At 34.8% G+C, this 20,152-nt stretch overlaps 1 protein-coding gene across 6 annotated transcripts in view; it reads left to right on the forward strand.

The window, feature by feature from the left end:
* FSTL5 (follistatin like 5) overlaps positions 1-20,152 on the forward strand; it is a 780,922-nt gene that overhangs the window by 414,696 nt on the left and 346,074 nt on the right. For all 6 annotated transcript variants that reach the window (XM_086703952.1, XM_086703953.1, XM_086703951.1 and 3 more), the window contains exons 5-6: positions 4,274-4,470; positions 19,414-19,534. In XM_086703952.1, coding sequence (XP_086560078.1) covers positions 4,274-4,470; positions 19,414-19,534 — 318 coding nt within the window. The remainder of the gene's footprint in view (positions 1-4,273; positions 4,471-19,413; positions 19,535-20,152) is intronic.

Consider the following 20,152-nt stretch of genomic DNA (forward strand, 5'->3'; position numbering starts at 1 on the left):
TTATTTCTAAATATCTATTCTGTTTCATTAATAATGCTAATTCTTTTTCTTTCACTAAAAATGTAGTAAATATTTACTAATGCCAAATCTTCACTGTTTTTGCTCCTTAACCCATTATAATAAGAATTCTGCTGCATTTCGAAGATATTTGCAAATGACTTGTCTGAGAAAGGGTTAGTATCCAAATTTTATAAAGAACTTCTAGAACCCAACACCGAAAAACAAATAATCCAATTTAAAATGGACAGAAGATATGAACAGACACTCCTCCAAAGAAGACATGCAGTTGGCCAACAGGCACATGAAAAGATGTTCGACATCACTCATCATCAGGGAAATGCAATCAAAACAACAGTAAGATATCAGCTCGTACCTATCAGAATAGCTAGTCAAAACACAAGAAAAACAAGTGTTGGTGAGGATGTGGAGAAAAAGAACCCTTTGTGCCCTGATGGTGCAAATGCAAACTTGTGCAGCCACTATGGAAAAAAGTAAGGAGATTCCTCAAAAAGTTAAAAATAGAACTACCCTATGATCCAGCAATTGCTCTACTGGGTATTAACCCCAAAACTACAAAAAAACATTAATTCAAAGGGATATATGAACCTCTATGTCTATTGCAGCATAATTTAGAACAGTCAAATTGCAGAAGCAGCATCAATAGTTGAATGGATAAAGAAATATATATATACACACACACACACACACACACACACACACACACACACACACATCACTGAATATTATTCGGCTATAAAAAAAAGAATGAAATCTTGCCATTTGCAATGACATGGATATAGCTAGAGAGTATAATGCTAAGAGAAATAAGTCAGAAAAAGACACATACCATGTGATTTCACTCATATGTGGAATTTAAGAAACAAAACAAAGAAAAAAGAGATAAAGAGAGAGGGGAAGCCAAGAAACAGACTCTTAACTCTGTTTTCTATTAATAGAGAACCAACAGATGGTTACCAGAGGGGTGGTGAGTGGGGGGATTGGTGAAACAGGTGATGGGGATTATGGAGTGCACTTGCATGATGAGTACTGGGTGATTTATGGAAGTGTTGAATCACTATATAACAATGTATGTTACCCATACTAAAATTAAAACAAAATAGAAAAATATCAATGGGAAAAAGACATATAATAAAAAAGGAGATTCTAGATTTTTTTTAAAATGCTCCATTTATTTACTAAAATCTTTCTTTAAAGTCACCAGTTACCTACAGTTTAAGGAATTCGATGGGTCTGTTTTATTGTCTATCTTACTTTTACTCTGAAACATTTGACATCTCATCAGACCCTCTTTCTTGAGTTCTTTTCCCTTTAGCTTCCTTTTCAGTATTTTCGTGCTAGTTCTCAGATAGACCTTTTTCTTTTTCCTTTGTGAGTTATTTTTTTCTCTACTTGCCTAGTGTTTATTATGATGTTTATCTTTCTCCTTACAAATAATCCTTGGACAAATTTACTGAATCACATGTAAAAGTTGATCTTAAAACTCAGTTCTGAAGATAAGAGAAGCAGAGAATAAAAGATAGAAGGGATATTGCTTGTATATAAAAATCACTCTGGGGTTGCCTGGGTGGCTCAGTGGGTTAAGGGGCTGACTCTGGCTCAGGTCATGATCTCACAGTTTGTGAGTTTAAGCTCAGCATAGGGCTTTGTGCTGACAGCTCAGAGCCTGGAGCCTGATTCAGATTCTGTGTCTCCCTCTCTCTCTGCCCCTCCCCCACTTTCTCTCTCTCTCTCTTTCAAAAATAAACATTAAATTTTTTTAAATAAAAAAAAAAATCACTCTGCTCCTTTCTAGTTCTGTAACTTTGAACAATTATTTAATTTTTCTGTGCCTTAATTCCTCATCTATAAAATGGTGATAGTTGTCTTTCTTCTGGGACTGTTGTGAGGAATAACTAATTTAAAATGTATAAACTTCCTGACACGTAAGAAATCTTCATTACATGTAATTTATTGTTAATAGCAGATGTTCCTATTTATTACTAAAAAAAAATCTGTGACAGAAATTTTATTAAATCTATAAATTCTACAAAGTTTTACATAATTGCATAACTACTTCTTGTACATTTCTGTGGACTATAAATGTCTTCATTGCCATGCTTTTATTTTTATTTTCTTTGGATTGCCAGCAGCCACCTGAACTTTCAAGGAAATTTACAAGTTGGGAAATGAAAATATTAATAGGATCACTATGATGATCACATTACTCAGTTTTATCAAAATTAAAATGAACAACTCAAACTGTTTCCTTGTTCCTCAAATTTTAAATATTAGTTAGCAGGTTTTCAGCATTTAAGCCCTGATTCCCATTGTCTCTCACCAACATTCTGGTCTCCACATTGCCTATGGTCCAATATCAGCTCCCCTAAATTCAACCCTACTCAGCATCAGTCAAAGGAAATACCAACCCAAGGTCAAATACAGAAATTCCATGGAGGGCTATTGCAATGGTCTATTATCCTTTTTCTCATTCTTTTATCACACATTTCTCTCTCTTCCTCTGTATACGCATGTGGGCACACACACACAGAATCACAGGCACACACACGTTTGAAGGCTTCTTTTCTGTCACTTTCATGGACACCAAAATTGCTACCTATCCCCTCTAGATCTGATTACTTCTCTCTTTTGTCAGTGATTTCTTTGCTATTATGAAAACATTTTTAGCATTATTTTTTACTGAGAATGGAATAATGCAAAATTGACTTAATCTGCAGCACAAAGTTTATGTTTTGTTGTAAAAAAAGAAGTTCTTGACAGGATTGCTAAACACTAAAATTGCTGAACAACAATAGCTATTTCACTATCTTTGAAAAATAAGACAGTCTCTCATCTCTCTAGAAGAGATTGTTTTCCATCTTGTCTTGAAAGAGAATGAGACTTCAAATCCTGTTTTTCAACGCCATACTTCTTAGACATATATTTAAAAATCTTTAGAAATCTTTTAAAATTGTAGATTCTGTTAAAGCCTAATTGTCAATATTGACAACAATTATAAAGTTAGTATTTTCTCTAAAAGTACATTGTAAAAATTCTTGGCTAATATAATACCTACTTTTTTTCATTTACAAATTACATTAGGCACTGTATTTTCTATAATATATTTTATATCACATTTGCTATCAGTAGTATATACTACTTTCCATTGTACTATTTAAAGACATTATCATGGGGGCCAGTGTAAAAAAAAAATCCTTTGTAAGACAATTGTGTGAAAATTGCAGTTATTTTTGAAGACATTAAGCTAAGCAATCATTTTCACTAATTCTGATGTTGCCAGTATTGTCGTGGTTATTTTATGGGAAATACTGAAAATCTTTGATGCATTGTTAGTGCAATGAGCTTATACTTCATTTGTGGAGATGAAATTTTCAAAGTTAAAACTTGGAGATACAAGGTGCAAACACATATCATGTAATACACTGTGCTCCTAAAGGAGAGATAAACAAATATCAGAAAAATAATTAAAGTATTTTAGAAGAATACAAATAAGAACTCAGCATCATTGGGAATAGGATTTTTATAAATGTAAACACATGCATACAGACATCTTCAAAACAAATTCACGTGTAAAAAGCATACTTCCAGTTAATATATGCTATCCTATTTTGAAACCAGATATATGAGCTCAAGTGCAAAAATCCAACACAATCTAACTCTTTGCTGGGCAAGTTATTTCAACTCCCTGTACTTACATGTTAAAACCGATGAAACTATCTATATAGGAATGTATGGTGAGGATTAAAACTAAGATAATGGGGCCACCTGGGTAGCTCAGTTCATTAAACATCTGACTTATGCTCAGGTCATTATCTCAGGATTCCTGGATTCCAGCACCTTCTTGGGCTCTGCAGGCTCTGTGCTGACAGCCCAGAGCCTGCTTCAGATTCTGTCTCCCTCTCTCTGCACCTCCCCTACCCTCTCTCTCTCTCAAAAATAAATAAATGGACATTAAAAAAAAAAAAAAACCTTAAAAAAACTAAGATAATGTATTTAAACAATTGGAGCTATCATGTGTTTCTAAACCCCTCATAGAACCAATTACTTTATCCTAGAGAAAGCACACAGTAAACATGTTTTTATTAGATTTGATACAAATGAAAATATCCTATTATTTTAACCTTGTACAAGTTGGAAGACAAAAATTATGTACCAAGTATATTATTTATAAGATATCAATTTCTTAACATTAAAACCATAAATGATTCCTTTTCAATAATATTGCTTTGAAAATAACTTAGTTCTTCTTTTACAGGAAATAACTGCAAGACCACTGAATACAACAAGATGAAAAGCATGCTTTTAGATTTACAAAATCAAAAATATATTACACAAGAAAATGAAAACCCTAACGGTGATGACCTGTCTTGGAAGAAGTCGTTGGTGGATCAAATGTTTAAATATTTTGATGCCGACAGTAACGGACTTGTAGATATTAATGAACTAACTCAGGTATGATTAATGATTAAATTAACAAGCTTATTTAAAAATCACATGTACAATATATTTATATCTGTGTGAATTTATTCTATATTAATAAATATGTATTTAATTTGTATTATTTGAAAGTGTGGACAAAACATATTTTTAAGAGTAAAATGTGACTGCTGTTAAATAACAAAGATTTGATTCAAGTGAGTCAATTTCAAAAATCTAATTGGCTTTGCTATTCAATTCATGAACTGGGCAGCATCCCATCTAGCAAATAGAGAGGCACTTGGGAAGTTGTACAAATGGAAAGTTTTTGCAGGAGAGTGGGGCAAGAAAATTATTAGCAAAAGAGAAAGGTTTTTCCCAGCAAGGCTGCTTTCCCTTAGCTGGAAAGGCTAGGGCTGTTATGTCGATTACCTCATCATCTTTTGTGGGATGGAAAAGGACCAAGCGGCAGACCCACTGGGGCTGATTGAAAAATTCCTGACCGACCCGTTAAGACTACATTTCTGGGGAAGGTTGAACTGCCATTAGATCACGTATTAAACCCCAGTTTGAGGATTTGGCCTAAATTATGCCATTTTAGGACTGTTTTAGGACCAAAATGGTTTGGTTTTTGGGTCTTGGTGTTGTTTTACTTCTTTTTTTTTTTTTTTTTTTTTTAATTTTTTTTTTTTTCAACGTTTATTTATTTTTGGGACAGAGAGAGACAGAGCATGAACGGGGGAGGGGCAGAGAGAGAGGGAGACACAGAATCGGAAACAGGCTCCAGGCTCTGAGCCATCAGCCCAGAGCCTGACGCAGGGCTCGAACCCACGGACTGCGAGATCGTGACCTGGCTGAAGTCAGACGCTTAACCGACTGCGCCACCCAGGCGCCCCGGTGTTGTTTTACTTCTAACACTACTCTAACAACAATATTAATTTCAAATAACATTTATATGATATTTTAGAGTTCAAAATAAGATAGCTACTTTTGATAGGTTTCTGTACCTTAAATACCTTAAGGAATCATCAGTTCTTTACCTTACAAATTTATAAGATATCTTCAGATATGTTCTGAAGCCTTTTATAATGTTTAATTTTCTATCACTCAGTAAAAACTTGTGTACCCAATATTCAAGGAAACTATTCACCAGCAATTAAGCACATCTATAACATGATGTAAATACATCATTTAAGAAGGTATTAAATTTCTGACCTATTTTATTTTTCCAATAATCAAAGATCAATTAGGATATAGTTAATCTAGGTCTAGTATTAGGTCCACATTGTTAAATTTCACTTATTTGAAAATTGTCACCAAATGAAATATGTGATAAGAAATTTGTCAGTAAAGAGAATATTTGAATAAACAAAAGGTCTTTATGTGAACCATTTGGAAAAAAATACAAATACTTTTATGTGTGTGTCATGGAGACAGAACAGTTTGAAGGAAATTATAATACCCAGATTTAAGAAACTAAACTAGTTGTAGGTAGTATAGAAATGTGAAATAAGAGACATAAGTTTTCTCCAAAAACGTATACAAGTTTTAGGGAGTAATGGAGAAAAGAAGCCAATCTAGGGTGACCAATCTAGGAAAATGGTTATAGCACTGAAAAAGTTTTCTGAATTCTTAATAATCCTTATAGTGTTTATTAAGGTGGATTTTGCTGCAGTGCTTGGCAGTTAATATAGTTTTAAAAAAATCTAGTAGTTTATCTCCATAACACCATGTCATTCATCTCTTATGGTTAATTTTATGGTCTATATAAAGAATCTGACATTGTGGAATATTGGTTCGATTATACAAGGATTTCTAAGCTTTGGAATAGTGTAACTTAGTTTCAAGACTTTATATCAAAGTGACTTTCTAAGTAAATTAATTACAGTTCTTGCCATTCCAGTAAATTAAAATATATATCATTTTCCTTATCTTCTTTAATTTAGCCTGCATTTATTGAGAAGTTACTAAATCCAGGCATTGGGATTTAAAGAATTGAACTCTGGAATTTTAGAGTAAAATCAGAAAATTTTTAATTAAGATACCTATGTTATCATTTACTTCATGATTTATTTTTCAAGAATGAAACTCTTTAGAATTTTATATTTATAGTAATGATAAGAAATGACTAGTTAATTAAAATGAAAATAAAATTCAGTCATGTCACCTTGGTCTATGCGGGCCTGACATATTGGAATATATTGTGGTTTTGCTTTTGCTTTTATTTTGTGTATTATATATTATTATATATTACATATTTTACATATATTTATTAGTTTTTATTGATGTATCTACATCACTGTAACCACTGGTTGGGTACAAAACATGATCTGATGAAATCCAGTTATTATCATAGTACCTACATCTAAATCCAAATGGAAAACTGCTACTCACTAGAAAATGGCAGTGACAGCACTTTATACCTATTTCAAGTTTATGCTACATTCAAGTTAGTATTTGTTTCCTAGGCAGCCATTACAAAATAACAGAATGTGGGTGGCTATATCAACCTGTCCTTCAGTTCTAGGGGCTCAAAGTCTAAAACCAAGGAGTTGGCTAAGCCATGCTCCCTCTGAAGTAACTGGGGGAGGATCTTTGCTTGTCTTTTTCAGCTTCAGGTAGTGCTAGGCATTCTTTGGCATTCCTTGGCTTGTAGATACCATCATTCAGCCTCAGGGCGCTTGGGTGGCTCAGGGGGTTAAGCAGCCCACTCTTTATTTTGGCTCAGGTCATGATCTTATAGTTCATGAGATCCCACTGTCAACACAGAGCCTCCTTGGGATTCTCTCTCTCTCTCTCTCTCTCTCTCTCTCTCTCTCTCAAAATAAACAAACAAACAGGGGCACCTGGGTGGCGCAGTCGGTTAAGCCTCCGACTTCAGCCAGGTCACGATCTCGGGTCCGGGAGTTCGAGCCCCACGTCAGGCTCTGGGCTGATGGCTCAGAGCCTGGAGCCTGTTTCCGATTCTGTCTCCCTCTCTCTCTGCCCCTCCCCCGTTCATGCTCTGTCTCTCTCTGTCCCAAAAATGAATAAGCGTTGAAAAAATAAAATAAAATAAACAAACAAACAAACAAAGACAGGTGTGCCTGTCTTCACAACACATTGCCTTTTCTTGAAGGACACCAGTCATATTGGATTAAGGGGCCACCCTTCTCCAGCATCACCTCATTTTCAGTTATCTAGTTATATCTTCAACAACCCTATTTCCAAGAAACACAAAATGTTATGTTCTGAGGTCCTCAGGATTAGGTCTTTAAAATATCTGTTGAGAAGATACAACTCAACTCATAATGAAGTTCATCTGCTACCAAATTTAGTTGTGTTTTCTCTGTTAGCTTTGATTTGGACTCACTTTATGTCTGAAAAGTCCCCTTCCAATTCATCTGAAAGTCATCTTCAGAAACCCATTTCTTTCTTGGCCATCCATGAGGTACATGCAAGGAAAGATTTGGGAGATTTACTGGCTTCCTTCTGAATACATCCCATACTACATAAGTCATTCCCACCTAGTGTGTTGTGAAAATGTCAGTATCTCATCTGTAAATAATCAACTATGAAAAAAACAACATAAACAAAAACGCAGAACTTAAACAACAACGACAAGAAAAACAGAAGGTTGTAACAAGTAATCTTGAAAAAATATAATAAACACCTGTATATGAATGGCACAGATACTATTTTGATGTGAGTATTTTTAGATTTCAGGTACTTTTTAAAGATCTTTTGCAAGTATTATAACCAATAATACATACAGTTTTATTAATAAATGCAGAAACATATAATACCATCATTTAATATGGAATTTTCAAATAATTTAACTTAGAAGAGTAAAAAGGGAAAGGATCTTAATGGTGTCTATTAATAATTTATAAGATATTATTAACAGAAATGTAAGATACTGCCAGTGACAAGTAAAAATTAAAGAATATAATTTGACTTTGAGGTTTTATAATTGTAGCATGAAAGTTGTCTACCCACATTCTATTTTTATTCCCCATAATGAATGGGGAATCTTACAGATTTTCATGTAAATTAGAACACAGAGGCCTGTCTAATTGAGAGAAAATACATTAAAAAATTAATAGTTAAAAGAGTAGGACCTTTAGAATCATAGTTAACAACATGTTATAGCAAGAAAATATTTGCTAAAATGAATTGACTGATAATAGAAATAAATTACGTTCAATCCATCTCTTTACTACTCTAGCTTAATAACATAAACATCTGTAACTCTATGTTTAGTCTTCCAGTCTGGGGCTAATGTTCTTATGTTGAAAATATTCAAGTATGAAATACAAATTGATAGCAAAGTGACATTTCGGACTTTTAAAATAATTTTTATGAAGTTGATAAAATTTATGATAGTACACTTGTAGATTTGTCATTGGTAGGTGAATATCTAGAAGAAAAAAAATCAAAAAAGATTGAGATGGTATATTCATTTCAGAAGATCTAAAGAGAATGTTCAGATGGAAAGGAGTGAGTGGGTCCCAAGTGATAAAGTCCTAGGATACTTTTTTTCAAAATAATCTTTTTTATGATCAAAGTGTAGTGGTTAAGAACTGTTATTATAGAGCCTGGGTTCAAATAACATATCTTACTTATGACCTGTTAACCTTTGGCAAGTTATTTAAAGTTTCTGAGACTCATTTATATATATATATATATATATATATATATATATATATATATATATATATATACATATGTATATATATATATATATGCAATGATATTACTACCTACTGCGTAAATTTGATGTCACACACACACACACACACATCATTTAGAATGTGTCAGCTTCTTAGAAGCATGACTAGCACATACAAAATAGAGTGTGTTAGTTATAACTGTATTTTCAAATCTAACTTTCATGTGTATGTCATGGATGATAATGGAAATAAAGTGGGTACATACACTTAAGTTAGTAATTGAGCGATTGAATAATATTTACCCTATGTTCATCCCTTGCAACTTTTTAATATTTATGCTTGGATGGTAGGTGATAACAACTTAAATACCATTAGTTTACAGCCATTATAACCCAGAAATCTATACACACATTATTAAACATACAAAAGTTTTAATACCAACTTTTACAATGAGAAAAAAAAATAGTTCTTGCAAAAGAAGAGTAGTTTTGGTTATCTCAAGAAATTAGAAAAAATAAATGATGGCATGTTTTTATTTTGCCCATCTCATTTGAAGTAGTTACACATTTATCTCATATAGCTGGCATGAATTATTAAATCCTCAGTACCAGATTAGAGTAACTGAGTAATCGTAATATTAGTAATAATGGTAATGATACTATTGGGTTATTGCTGTAATGCAGATGTCTGTTGTCCCCTTTGTACTTCTATTTGAGCTCAACTATATATATGTGAGTGTTTACATCACAAATTACACAAATCCCAAATTGAAATCCAGTTTAGATCCAGCACTTTGTACACTTTTCCTTTCCTTGTACTCTGTCCATGGTGTGCTTTTCATTACCTGCACCACTGATACAGTGCCCAAGTCTATCTCTCAACCTCAGTTTTCCCTGGGGGCTCCAAATTATTTGTCATGCAAAACAATGTTCTGTTTTAGATTCTCCTTCTAAATATGTATGACCAAATATATCACATTCCACAGATGCCAACATCTACCTTAGTTAAAAAACTAATGACAAGTTATAGAATACTACACCAACATCAAAAACCAGTATCTATCATACTCTTCCCTCAGGGAGAAATATATCATCAGTTCTGAAAACAAAAAGAAATCCCTAGCCTCCATCTTCTGCCCTATTTTTTACACCCTCAGAGCCCAATTAAGTCATATCTGTCTCTATTTCCTCAAGTGCATTGTCCACTTTTACCCCTGGGGTGAGTATTTCTGTTTTTCCAAATGGCATGGACATGAGTGTTAGGGAAGAAAAGTGGGATATCTATCAAAGTTTTTTTGTAGGAACAAAACAGATGATTATTGTCTCCTCTCCCATGTGTCTTAATTACTGTATGATAAAGGTAATATTTCAATCACATTAAAATTTTTTTTTTGTATTTTTTTTCTTTAAATGTCTATCCTCTATTGAAAACAGGTAAATGGGAACTTACTTTGTTCTAGTGGTTCTATATCTTTTCTCAAATCTATGCCATAGTGCCCAGATCCCATTCATAATGAGGTTATAGAACCGAGTGGTCTGCGCTGGTAACCAATCCTGTGTACTAAATGCAAACCCAAATGTTCTGCCTTTTACTGAGGACCATTCTAATAAGGTGTGACCCTCACTTGTTTGGTGTTTTACCTTAGCTCCTCCCCACATCTAAGCAAATTTCTAACGTTCATCTCTATTACCTGGATCTCTCTCTCTTGCTTCTCTTAAATTACCTTCTCCCAAAGTGAGAATTCACTGCTCTCTTTGGAGAAACCTAAGCTTTACTAATGCCTGCTTCAATGAAAATTGTTCTAACAATATGCTCCAAATTGGGTTATCATACTCCAATGTATGACTCATAGAATAATAGCTTACTGCAAAAACCTCAACAAACAATTTTTTTTTTCCAAAGGATGATCACAAACCTGTTATCTCCCCTAAGCGCTGTATATATGACTAGTGTAGTCAGGTACTCAGTTTCATAGTGACACATTTGTGGTTTTAAGAACACATATTGTTTCTAAAACAGACATGAATGTGTAACGCTTGAAATCAAGATTTCAGGATGAAGAGACCTAAGGTATGAGTATGTTCCTTCTGGCAGTCTGGCATGTAGGGAAAGGTCACTGGAAGTGTGAAAGTTAATGATCATTTGTTGTCAAAAGGAGCTCAGATCTGTTCTGGGTGGCTTATTCATGTGTATATGGAAACCACAGAGAATATTAAAGAGTTAAGGTAGACAGAAATAGGGGTGCCAGGATGGCTCAGTCAGTTGAGCATTCGACTTCAGTTTAGGTCATGATCTGGCAGTCTGTGAGTTCAAGCCCCACCTTGGCTCTGTGCTGACAGCTCAGAGTCTGGAGTCTGCTTTGGATTCTGTGTCTCCCTCTATTTTTGCCCCTCTTCCACTCGTACTCTGTTTCTCTCTCTCTCAAAAATAAACATTAAAAAAAAGGTGGGCAGAAATATTGTGAATCAGCAGTTAAATTTATTTGTGAATTATGGGGAGAGAATAGGAGAGAACTATGTAGCTGAATGGCCTGAGATCCAAAGTAGGTTCTAGCTCTGTATCAATCTATTGTTGATGGATCGATCTATCTATCTACCTATCTATCTATACCTACCATCTCTCTCATCTTTGTATCTATCTAATGAAGACTTGGTTTGGGAGGAGGAAATAATCCAGAAGTGCCAGTAGGGAACCATTTAGTTATTGACCCATCTTCCTCACTGAGGTAGAATGGATATGAGAGAAAAATTGGCCGCCAATTGTTAAAATTATTTGACAAGTGATTTTCTTCAGGGGCAGCCAGAATTTCTTAAAGTTAGTGTGCGTGGATTACATGTTTTTATAAGAAATGGAAGGTGAAGAGTTTTTTGACCAGAAGCAGGATTTCCAGAGGTCATTATGAGGGGTTTGAGTTAGAAAAGAATGGAGATTGAGTCAGAGAAGGAAATATGCAAAGCAATATAGGGAAAGTTGGATTTCATAGGGTCACATAGGACAAAGGAATTTGTCCAGATTGCTCCTTAGAGGAGAATGGACAACTGTGTTTTGCACTGTGGTGTAATACGTTTGATAGTTAGAGTAAGATGAGGGAATACATAGGCAGACTTCACCTGGCAGAATGGCATCTTTGAATTGTTAGCAGTGTTAAAAGATGGGTATACTGAAACATATTAAAATTTTAAGGGCTTATTATATCTTTTAAGTTTATTTATTTTTGAGAGAAAGGGAGAAAGAGACAGAGAAAGAGAGAGAGAGAGAGCGCGCATGGGGAGGGCCAGAGAGAGAGGAAAGGGAGAATCCCAGGCAGGCTTCCTGCTGTCAGCGCAGAGCAGGTCTTGGGGCTTGAACTGACCGACCAACCGTGAGATTATGGCCTGAACCGAAATAAAGAGCCAGTAAATTAACTCATTGAGCCAACCAGGTGTTCCAATTTTCAGAGTTTATTGGAGCAAAAGTTGATTTGAATCCAGCAATGCCAAATCAGAAGTGGTTAGAAGCACTCTACTGAGGGGAGCTAGGGGAAAGCTTCTATAGAGAAAGGAGAGAGCAAAGTAAGGCAGGAAATCATTGATTCCCTGTAGCTTAACACATCCTATTTGTGACTGGTTGTGAGTTTTGAAACATTGAGGCATTTACAGGCCTAGATTTTGGGTTGTTTACATAGGCACCAGGACATTAGAGTCAACTCCGTCTAAGGGCTTCCTTGTTTAGAGCAGCAAACATAGGGTTCTTAAAGTGAAATAGTGCTAACAGCTTGGAAAATCTACTCTTTTGGCCTCTCCCTATTTCATAAAATAACCACCCGTGGAATTTAAGTAAGCAAAATCATTCCCTTGTGATTCTGAGTTTAAATAAGCAGCTGTATTGAGTATATTGATTTAGCACTTTCTTCATTTAGATTCTGTCATCTTAATAAGCTGATTCACATTAGGCATGCATATTAGAATGAAATATTTCCCTAATGTGCACACATGCCAACTCTTTATTAAAATAATAAAAAGAGCTACTTGTTCACAGGATTTAGATTATTACGTTATACATATTTGACTTAAAATGCTATTTGCTCAATGACTACCATATGTGAATACATTTACGAAATTAAATAAAAAGCAAGAATAAATAAGACTAGATATTTTTAAGCTATCAGGATGGGCAGGGCAATGATGTTTTTGCAAACTTTGTATATACCAATTTTCTTTAGAAATTATTAGAGCTGTTAGATAGGGAATGGACAGTTAATCTTTATTTTGAGTTGATAAAGCCTATTACAATTTTAAAGGCTTTTTAAGAGGTTCTGGTTTCTAGTCAACATATTTATTTACCATAAGATTGGTAAGAATTGTTTTGTCTAATGGATAAAAAGCTATTTTGGTTGGGAACAAACTAAATACAAACAAATAAGCACTTGTATGGCTAGAAAAGGGAGATAAGTGAGAACTTCCAGGAATTGCCATGGTAATTAATCCTATTTAACATTTAAAACCCCATAAACTTTCTGGTATACAAAATAAGGCAGCAGAAACCAGGTATTTGACTGAGAATGGTAGTAGCAAGGCCAGCAGGTAGATCTTAGTAGTACTGGCAATTTCCTTTGAAGCACTAAAGATTTCAGAATAATAATAATAGCAACAGTTAGCACTTAACAGAAAAGTGAGGCCCCTAATTGTTGGTTTGGGTGCAGCTTGGGGCTACAATTAAGAAACAGTACTTCCAATTCTATCTGGAAACATTAGTAACTAGTTTCCAATACTCTTTTTTTTTTTTTAATGTTGTTCATATTATGCACAAGACAACTGGAAAATTAAAATTTTGTCTTAAAAAATTTAAACATATCTTTTATAGCATCTTTCCTTTAGAATGTTAACATGCTTTTAAAAATTTGGCATTCATATTCAGAGAATCCCTGTGAGCCATATAGGATGCCTTCAAAATAAGGTATTTTTTCTTCCCACCGCGGGTTGAATAATGTTATCTCTTCCATGAATTTTTCAAAAGAATTCATGTTGGCCCTATTGATTTTTTAAACGTTTTCTAATGTGTTACGGATGTTAGGAAACCTAAAGACAACTTGAAAGATGTAATTAATTTTTATGTGATCCTTTTCTTCTAACACACCTATTGTATGATAGCATCAGTTATATATGATTAAACAATTATAATTTGTAATGTTAGTTTTTTACTCTCTGTCCTTTCACCTTATTTTTAGAGCACTGTTGGCAATCTGTAATTATTTTATTTAATTATTTGCTTGTTCCCACACATTCTCTCTAGAAAATTAACTCTATGAGGACAAAGACTATGTCATTCTTTTTTACTACTGTATCTCCAAAACTGTAGCACATTTCTAGGCACATGTCAGTTGTTAAAAAGAAAAAGGAAGGGGGAAGGGAGATAAGGAGAGAAGAAGGAAGTCAAATAGGAGATATTCAGAGAACTAAGTAGTAGGGAAGCCAACCCATAGTGAGTGTATGGGAGAGGCTTAAAGATAATGCCTAAAGATACATATTTCTAAAAAAAGTATATTTATTTCCTGACCCTTAGGTTTTGATGTAATCTACATATTTGCCAAGTAAAGACTGAATATATCGTCTTCTCCTCAACTTCACAAATGTGATGTACTTTCTTTAAAATGGAGGAACACTGAACTCTGATCTACTAAGACCACTGTGATTGTGAGGTGGTCATGATTAGTTTGAGGAAAAATAGCTTGCAAAGGATAAGGAAGAGCTCATCCTCTGATGAACGCTTGAAATTTTGAGTGGTGTATCTTTTGTTTTTTTAATTTTTTTTTTAACGTTTTATTTATTTTTGAGACAGAGAGAGACAGAGCATGAACGGGGGAGGGGCAGAGAGAGGGGGAGACACAGAATCGGAAGCAGGCTCCAGGCTCTGAGCCATCAGCCCAGAGCCCGACGCGGGGCTCGAACTCACGGACCGCGAGATTATGACCTGAGCTGAAGTCGGAGGCTCAGCCGACTGAGTCACCCAGGCGCCCCGAGTGGTGTATCTTTCCATGAGTTTACAGTTGCTGTTTTTCCATGTTTCCACCAAGGAGAATAAAGAAAAGGATACAGAATTGGAAGATTCTACTTCATTGTGCACCTATGCCCTCATGCCCATAGACTCATTACCATGATCTGACTTGAGACCATCAAAATTATGGATATGTTATATTTCTTTTATGAGAGTCAATATAATAATCTTTGATTTCCAAGTCATGATATATTCCTGGAAAACCAATATTCATACAGGGATATATATATATATATATATATATATATATATATATATATATATAGCAGGGAGACAATCCTCTACACCTACCTCTGGCATTTTCCTTTTTTTTTAATTCCAGTTTTATTTATCTTTAAATAAATTGTTATCTGACATACTATATATTTTACTTACATATTTATTTGTTCCCTTCTACTAGCATATAAATTTCACAAAAGAGGATTTCTTATCTTGTTGGCTATTATCAGAGTCTAGGAAAGTGTCTGCAAATAGTAGATTTTCAAAAATGATTTGTTGAATGGATACCTGAATAAACAAATGAAGCAGAATAGTTTATGAAGGAGAATAGTTTAGTTTGGGGAGAGACAGTTTTTTTTGTTTTGTTTTGTTTTCCTGTTTGGGGACAAAAAAGAATACAGTATCAAAACATTGAATCATTCCTGAGTTATAATTCCTCATGAAACTTTGACAGTTCTATTACTTTGAAATTAAATATGTACCCCTCTGGAATACTGTGTATCTGAGCTCCCTGGATGACATACATTCTTCTAATACTTCTATTTTGTCACACTGACTCTAATCTTTGTGGAGCAGAGTATTCATGTAACTTGATTTTTGATCATTAAAGAAAGTGAGAATCTTTAACTTAATAATTATTATCATTATTTTAGCCTTAGAGAGTTCACCAAAGCACTGGTAAATTTGGAAAACATACTCAATATTTTACAATAGATAACAAATAAAATTATGAGTCACCTCCTTGACTAAAGCTTTATTGTAGGATACTTAGATAACATTTGTGCGTCTGGCTCTGTCATGATCTCTAGTTCAGAAATAACATGAGTGTTTTGAGGAAACTAGACTGGGAAGTTTTGAAAGCCAATGCCAGAAATAAACAAAAGAAATTCAGGCAACTATGAAAGCCCTACAAGTTTGGATCCTCTGTTCCAAAGAGTGCTTAATGTATTACTGTGCACTTGGGAAGGAAATCTGCTTATTTTCTATCATATTTTCTTTTTTTTTAAGTTATTTATTTATTTATTTATTTATTTATTTATTTATTTAGGGGTAGAGGAGAGGGAGAGAGAGAATCCCAAGCAGGCTCTGCACTGTCAGCACAGAGTACCTCAGGGCTTGATCTCATGAATCATGAGATCATGACCTGAGCCAAAATCAAGTGTCAGATGCTTAGCTGACTGAACCACCCAGGCACCCCTCTATCATACTTTCTTGCAGACAGTCAAACATGATCAAAGCTCTAGTTATTTAAAACCATTTCTCCATGCTGGTTAAGAAGTCTTAGGAAAGTACCCTCCTCATTTGGAATACACCAGACTACTCAGCTCCCATCAGGAATTCTAAAGGGGAGAAGAAGTAACTAGGAAGTATGTTTTTAAGTAGGCTGTTTTACTGGCCAAAAAATGGAATAAATGAAGAAAATATATACTTGAACTATTGATGATGAGAGACAAATCTCCTGTCTCCTATATATGGGCATGGTCCAGTATAGGTGAAGAGGGCTTTTTGTTTGTTTGTTTGTTTGTTTGTTTAGAAAATTTTCTAGCCAGAACCATTTGCTTTTCTAGGACACACTAGTTGAAACAGCAGGTCCAGCTTAAGTTGTGTAATCATGATCAAATCAAGATCAAGATCAAATCAAGATCAAGCTAGTCTAGTCTTAAGCCAGCATTCAGAAAAAAAGTAGAAGTTCATTCTCTTTGTCTAATTAGACATGATTTAATCTGAGTGAACTATTAAAATAGAAAATATGAGACATAAAATGATGAATATTTTCTCCAGGTTTTTCCATCTCCTTCTCTTTATGAACATGTATGAGAATAAAAATTACTGAAAAATATTATTAAAATACCTGAATACACCAAGCCTGAGTGTCACTGCATCCTTAAAATTACCATTATGCTAGCATTGCAGAACTTTAGGAAGAGCATAGTGAGGTAAAATGAAATATGCCACACACCCCCACTACCACCCAGGGAAAGTCATTTTCCATGATCTAACAAATAACAGATGGAGAATGACTGAGAGCTCTGTTGCCTTCTAAATAGAAAAGCAGTATTAGTTTTCTCATTAGGCTTATAGGAGAAATGGCTTCAGCCGTTAGGTAGTTTTGTTAATCCCTACAGCTGGACTATGCAAAAGTATAGGGCTTAATACTCACTCTCAACAATATCTATTTATGTGGATCAATTAAAGCAGATAAATGTTTTGCCTATTTTCCCCCTCCAAGGCAGCAAACACCGGCTTAACCAATGAAATGTGAATATATAACACAAGAATAGAGAGCCCAGTATATTGTAGAAGCTATATTTAGCAACGTCTATGTGTCATCATTGCTAAACCACTCAGGTGGCTACAGAAGAGTGCCGGAGGCTCTAGTGATCCATATGCTAAGCTCCATCCTCAGAGATACCTCTATAGCTCATCTGCACTCAGGCAGAACTGAACTTTTAACATAGAAGTGTTCCCCAAAGGGTTATTAAAAAAAATAGTCAATAGCATCTGAGAATCTTTTGAAACTAGTATCACTGATGTGCTATTGATATAACAAAGAAAGTCTGGATTCACACTGTGAACACACAACAGAGCTTGTGCAAGCTGGCGTGGAAATCTGCAGTGAATTATTTGAATAAAAAGCACATTATATTTAAAAAATCATTATTTTTAACTTAAAATGATTACCTTTAACTATGTGTCATATGTTGTCTTACATCTATGTGTGTATGTGTGCATGTATATGTGTGTGTATGTGTGTGTGTGTATACATGTCTATAAATATGATCTTCACAATAGCCATAAGAGATAAATGTTACTACCTTTTATTCCTAACTGAGGAAAGGTTAAATAATTTGCCAGAAATTATAGAGCTATATTAAGTGCCATTGGCAGGTGCAGAAGCCAGAGCTGGCTGACTTCAGAGCTTGCATTTTCTAATTACATGGCACCACCTTTTAAAAAAAAAAAAAAAGCACACACTACAGGCACCGGGGTGGCTCAGTTGGTTAAGCGACTGACTTTGGCTCAGGTCATGATCTTAGAGTTCATGAGTTCGAGCCCCACTTTGGGCTCTGTGCTGACAGTGAGGAGTCTGCTTGGGATTCTCCCTCTCTCCCTCTCTGCCCCTCCTCCACTTGAGTTCTCTGTCTCTCAAAATAAATAAAACTTAAAAGAAGATGAAAAAACACAACTATAATGCACAGCTCCAACAATGTGAAATACTGTTTCTGTATGTGAGAGAATGTGAAAAGCTATGGACACTGCTATGCAGCCACCCAGATGGATAGGAATGTTTGAAAAATCTTGGGGAGCTCTTTTATGTGAGACACAATAGTCAAATCAGTAGAGTATAAAAAAGCTACTGCCTCAGTCCATAGGACAGAGCACAGAGAAGAAAAGCAGTTTGATGATTTTTCTCACCCACACTTGGATGGATTTTCATCATCAATTGGTGCATTAATTCTCTCTGGCTTCTGGAAACAGTCATTTGCTTAATAGCTCTTTTGTGACCGAGGGAGTTAATGCACAGTCCCAAATGGCTTAACTTCCAGCTGAGGAGGAGTTTGGGCAGAGAAAAAAAAAAAAAAAAAAAAACATCTAACTTCATTTTTCACAAATAATTTGAAGATGAAAGTTGGAACAAACGATCTCACTATTTTTGTTGAGAAAGAGCCCTGTTTTCTTTTGACAGAGGTCACTGAGCTGAGACGTAGGAGGCAATTTTCATGTGGAGATATTTCCTTGAGTCAGTATAAATGGAGCAAAGAAAATGAGTGAAATACAAAATGTCCTTGTAAAGCTCAGATTTTCTGGGACCTACTATGAGATTTTTGTATTAGAAAGTTTGGACAATTCTAAATACCTATCTTAACTTTTTAACTTTATATCTTTGGAATGGTTCAAAATAATTGTCCAGTAACTGAAAATCAGGATTTTTCATAGGTTCAGTTCTTTGCCCTACTGCAGACTTAAAATGACTGCAGACTTAATAATCACTAAGTGATTATTATGTATGATTAATTATACTATAGAAATGTTAAGACGGTTATAATTGTATGGTTATAATTTCCTTGTTCAGGTGATAAAACAGGAAGAACTTGGCAAGGATCTTTCTGATTGTACTTTGTATGATCTACTGAAATACGATGATTTTAACTCTGACAAGCACCTGGCTCTTGAAGAATTTTATAGAACATTCCGTGAGTATAATATTCATTCTCTAATTCCTCTTCGTTCATTTTCCTGTTTCTTTACACAATCCAGAATGTTGCTTGATCTGAGAGGACAGGCTGTTTTTAAATTAAGAGAAGTGGTGTAAGTAAGATAAAGTGCTGAAGTGTACTGAAACATATGTAAAAGTTAAGGGATGCAGTAATCCTAAAATGAAAAGCTGGAAATATTTGATAACCCTGGATATCAGTTCTTACTGATTCTCATTGAAACCGTGAATTCCACAATGCTGTTTTTAAAGTTTGGGGGGAGTAGTAGCACTTGACTAGTCTTCACTGTATATCAAGAACAATTTGGGGCGCCTGGGTGGCGCAGTCGGTTAAGCGCCCGACTTCAGCCAGGTCACGATCTCGCGGTCCGTGAGTTCGAGCCCCGCGTCGGGCTCTGGGCTGATGGCTCGGAGCCTGGAGCCTGTTTCCGATTCTGTGTCTCCCTCTCTCTCTGCACCTCCCCCGTTCATGCTCTGTCTCTCTCTGTCCCAAAAATAAATAAACATTGAAAAAAAAATTTTTTTTAAAAAAAAGAACAATTTAATTATTTACACAGTGACTTTTGGTTTTTCGTTTTTTGTTTTTACACTATAGGGA

Source organism: Puma concolor, chromosome B1 (genome assembly GCF_028749965.1).
Source record: "Puma concolor isolate L17-30 chromosome B1, mPumCon1.1.hap2, whole genome shotgun sequence".
Lineage (NCBI taxonomy): Eukaryota > Metazoa > Chordata > Mammalia > Carnivora > Felidae > Puma > Puma concolor.